Source organism: Metopolophium dirhodum, chromosome 1 (assembly GCF_019925205.1).
Source record: "Metopolophium dirhodum isolate CAU chromosome 1, ASM1992520v1, whole genome shotgun sequence".
In the NCBI taxonomy this organism is placed as follows: Eukaryota; Metazoa; Arthropoda; class Insecta; order Hemiptera; family Aphididae; genus Metopolophium; species Metopolophium dirhodum.
Window position 1 is genome coordinate 146,366,440 of NC_083560.1, and position 4,193 is coordinate 146,370,632.

The following is a 4,193-nucleotide window of genomic DNA, read 5'->3' on the forward strand; positions in this document are numbered from 1 at the left end:
GAAATCAACCTTTCCACATCGGCTGAGTGGAGTTTAGCAGCCAACAGTCTTCCCTGAAAAAAAAACACTTAACCCTTGGCCGACCAACGGGACTTTTAAGTCCTCTGTATATTTTATCCATTTAAACATAGGTAAAATAAATAAAGTACCATCTGACCACAGGGACTTCTATGTCACATAATTTTTATATGATTACATTCCCGAAAAATTTCTGTTAAATCAATAGATAGCGTTAAATATATCATTTAATAAAATAAATATTGTTTAGCACGTACAATAAATTTCGATATTTATATAAATAGCCTCAACGCTAACCAGTATAGATAAGCTTTGGGTTTTGTTATTGTTATTTTCGTGATATTCCTGAGAAACTGAATGTATTGTTGAATAATACTATTATTGTATATTACTATGTGTTTATTGACAATAATCACTACGGACTTTGAAGTCCCTATGGTCTATTGTGACACTTTTGTAGTTGACGAATATTGTTGTATAGTGACGCACTCGCGCTCCAAGCTTATAGTTAATATTTTATTCTTTACGCTTTTGAGTGTTGAATTTGCTCACTCGTTATTGTTTACTCGTTTACTTATCATTTGTGAAATGAATAAATTTTCAAAATTAAATGATCTTGAGATCGAAAGTATTTTAATTGAGATTCCTGGCGACGATGGTGGTCTAACTGATCTAGAAGACGATAGCGACGATGAGTATTTGGTTGAAAGAAACAATTATTTAGACTTATTAGATTCAACCACAACCATTCAAACTTCTGTACTAAATATAATGGGTATGTAGTCTATAAAAACTATTTTATTATTTTTTTAATTTATATTTATTTTATAAATATAATATAATATATTCTTGTATAGATCTTCCTATAGAATTTTCCGAAGAATCTGAATGCATTGCAGGGCCATCTAATGCTATGCCAATGCATACTCCTATTTTTGAAGATGATCATGTTGATGACACTTCTGAAGAGACTGACACTCATAAATATAGGAAGAAAAAAAAAATAACTAATAAAAAGAACAAAAGTTCTGAAAGTGACATGGGGTGGAAAAAAAAATTGGATCACTATGTCGACGTTCCAGATTATAATGATTTTGAAGGTATTTATTATATTACTTTTATCTCCATAATTTAATTTAATTGTAGATGGTACATTATAGGTACTTATGTTTATTATAAAAGTATCTAAATTTTTTTAGTATAGCAGAAAATTAAAAAAACAAAACACTAGCTATTTTAGGTAGGTATTTATAAAATATACATTATAAATATTAATGTTATATACCTGAATTACTTTGAAAAAAAATCAAAATATACTTTACCTACATAGTAGGTGTAACATCATGTTACATGTATATTATACATTTTGTACAAGGTAATATAAATACATAACTAACAATAATTGTAATGTCTTTATATCTGAATACCTTATTTAATTTTCTACTAATTTAGTACTAAAAAATATAAATAAGAATAACTTATATTATACATATTTATTTATATATGGTATAATTTAAAAGTATAATTTTATTTGTTATATAGGACCTATACATGGATTGTTTATCAACTGCTTAAGTCCAACTGATGTATTTCTTCAAGTATGTGGCCCTATCTTAGAGAATATCTGTGCTCAATCCAATTTGTATGCCACTCAACGAGGGAAAACATTAAACCTTAGAATTGAAGAATTGAAAGCTTTTATTGGTATTAATTTTGTTATGGGATATAATAGTTTGCCATCTTGGAAAGATTATTGGTCAACAAGTAATGATTTAGGTGTAAAAATAATTTCTGATGCTATGAGTCGAAAGCGATTTGATGATATTTTGTGTTTTCTACATATTAATGATAATGATGCTAAGACTACTGATAATAAAGATAAGCTTTATAAACTAAGACCACTCCTTGATTCTATCAATAGTAGATTCCCTGAATTATATAAAGTAACTAGAGAAGTGAGTGTGGATGAATCTATGGTTTTATTCAAAGGGCGTAGCTCAATAAAGCAATATAATCCAATGAAACCGATAAAAAGGGGTTATAAGATATGGTGTTTGGGAGATCAAAATGGATATATTAGTAAGTTCTCGGTTTATCAAGGGAAAGAGGAAGTAATTGATGACTTTGTTGATTTTGGTTTGGGTGAGAGAGTAGTTTTAAACTTAACAAAACCTTATTGGAATAAAGGCATGAAGGTATTTTTTGATAATTATTTTACATCTATAAGTCTTTTAGAAAAATTAAAGTTAGAAAACACCTTTGCATGTGGTACAATACGATCTAATAGAAAGGGCATTCCTCCTCTTGCTCAGGATAAAACTTTAGATAGAGGCATGTATGATTTTAAGACATCCCGTTTAGGTATTACTGTTTATAAGTGGAAAGATAACAGAATTGTACACTTGGCATCTAATTTCCATGGTGTTGAAGAAAATAGTGTATTGCGAACTGAACATGATGGAACAAAAAAAAACATAAAATGTCCTACTATAGTTAACGATTATAATAAGTACATGGGTGGGGTAGACAAAGCAGATCAATTAAGAGCTCTTTATAATGTTTATAGGAAATCAAAAAAATGGTGGCATAGATTGTTCTGGGGTGTTATTGATATAATATTTGTAAATTCATTTGTAATTAATAATAAACTTAATGATACCAAATTAAGTGTTCTACAATTTCGAAGAGCAGTAGCCCAGGGACTAATTACACATGGTAAATGTGGCCTAAAAAGAAAAACAGACACATCTCCAGGAACTTCAAAAGGTAGACCATGTTTACAACCAAGAAGGGGCAAACCGTTATTTTCTACACCTTCAGATATGAGGTTAGGGAACTTAGGAGCCCACTGGTTAGAATTTAGTAAGACAAGAGGTAGATGTGAAGTGTGCAGTAAAAAAAATGTAGAATCTAAACCATATACTAAATGTTCAACTTGTAATGTGTTTTTATGTATAAACGAAAAGAAACCTTGTTTTAATGAATATCATTCAAAATAATGTGTTAATATTTTTACTATAATAATTGTTATTTTTTTGTATTATTACTATTATATTATATTAGGCTTTATTTATGTTTATAACTATGTTTTACATTTGGCAATAAATAAACTATAAAAATCTTATTATATTATAAATTATGAGTTATACATTTTCAATATTGAAAATTTTACCACTCCATGTTCTAACTACAGTGTACAATATAAAAAAATTGACCATTCAGTTTTTAATACTATAACTATTTCTTTTGAGTTTATATTGTTGTTAATTTAAATCATAAACTATATCCATATGACATGGTCATTGTATTTTTAATTAATTAATTGATTTATCTTAAACTAATTATGACTTATTTATTATTGGATATAAGAAAATAGTAGAGTCGTAACGGACCATAGGGACTTTAAAGTATGTTCTCTAAATGACCAATGGGACTTATTAGTCCCAGTCCTTAAAAATATATTAAAAAACCTCTAATTTAAAACTTCATGATTTTAAAATTAATCAAATAAATAATAAATTAAAATGCTGAAAAAAAAAATCAAATTTCTATCAGCATTTATTGTTGGTCTACAAAGGGTTAAACTTAGAATAGTTGTTTTGTATTTTATAAATGTGATTAAAAAAAAAATATATATTAATATTAAATCAATATACCACATGATACATACCACTGATAAACTTAATGGTTTCCAAGTTTCATTCAACAATAGTAGCTTTAACAATCTTGTAGACATTTTCTTTTCTGCGACTTCTGATGTGTAAGATGCTTCTCTGTAACTAGTGACAAAGTCAACCAAATTAATATCTGGACAAATCATTTTGTGACATACATTAAGTTCCGAATCTGTTACTATATTGCTGAAGCGTTCCAATGGTTTAAATGCCGACCATTCTTCAGCATCCAGTCGATCAGCTAAAAATGTTTTAATGTGTTCCAATGTATCATTTCGCACAGCAGAAAATGAACGGGTATCAGAGACGAATAAATGATGACACTTTCTTCGGGAGTTTTCTTTTTTTTTCATATAATTGGATGCCTTTTAACATAATATTTGAATGATTATTTTCTGATTCAACATCAGTTTTTTCAATTTCATTTTCTAATATACTTTCCCATCCACCGAGTAAAGGATGATCCCGTAGATTTTCAATAGCTTTTATTAATGCATTTAT

General features: G+C 28.1%; 1 protein-coding gene across 1 annotated transcript; it reads left to right on the forward strand.

Moving 5' to 3' along the window:
- The first annotated feature begins 606 nt into the window (after nucleotides 1-606).
- LOC132933216 (piggyBac transposable element-derived protein 3-like) lies at nucleotides 607-2,737 on the forward strand. The gene is made up of 4 exons (XM_060999530.1): nucleotides 607-793; nucleotides 876-1,118; nucleotides 1,561-2,639; nucleotides 2,705-2,737. Exons 1-4 carry the CDS (start codon nucleotides 607-609, stop codon nucleotides 2,735-2,737), a joined length of 1,542 nt encoding a protein of 513 aa, XP_060855513.1.
- Nucleotides 2,738-4,193: the final 1,456 nt, after the last annotated feature.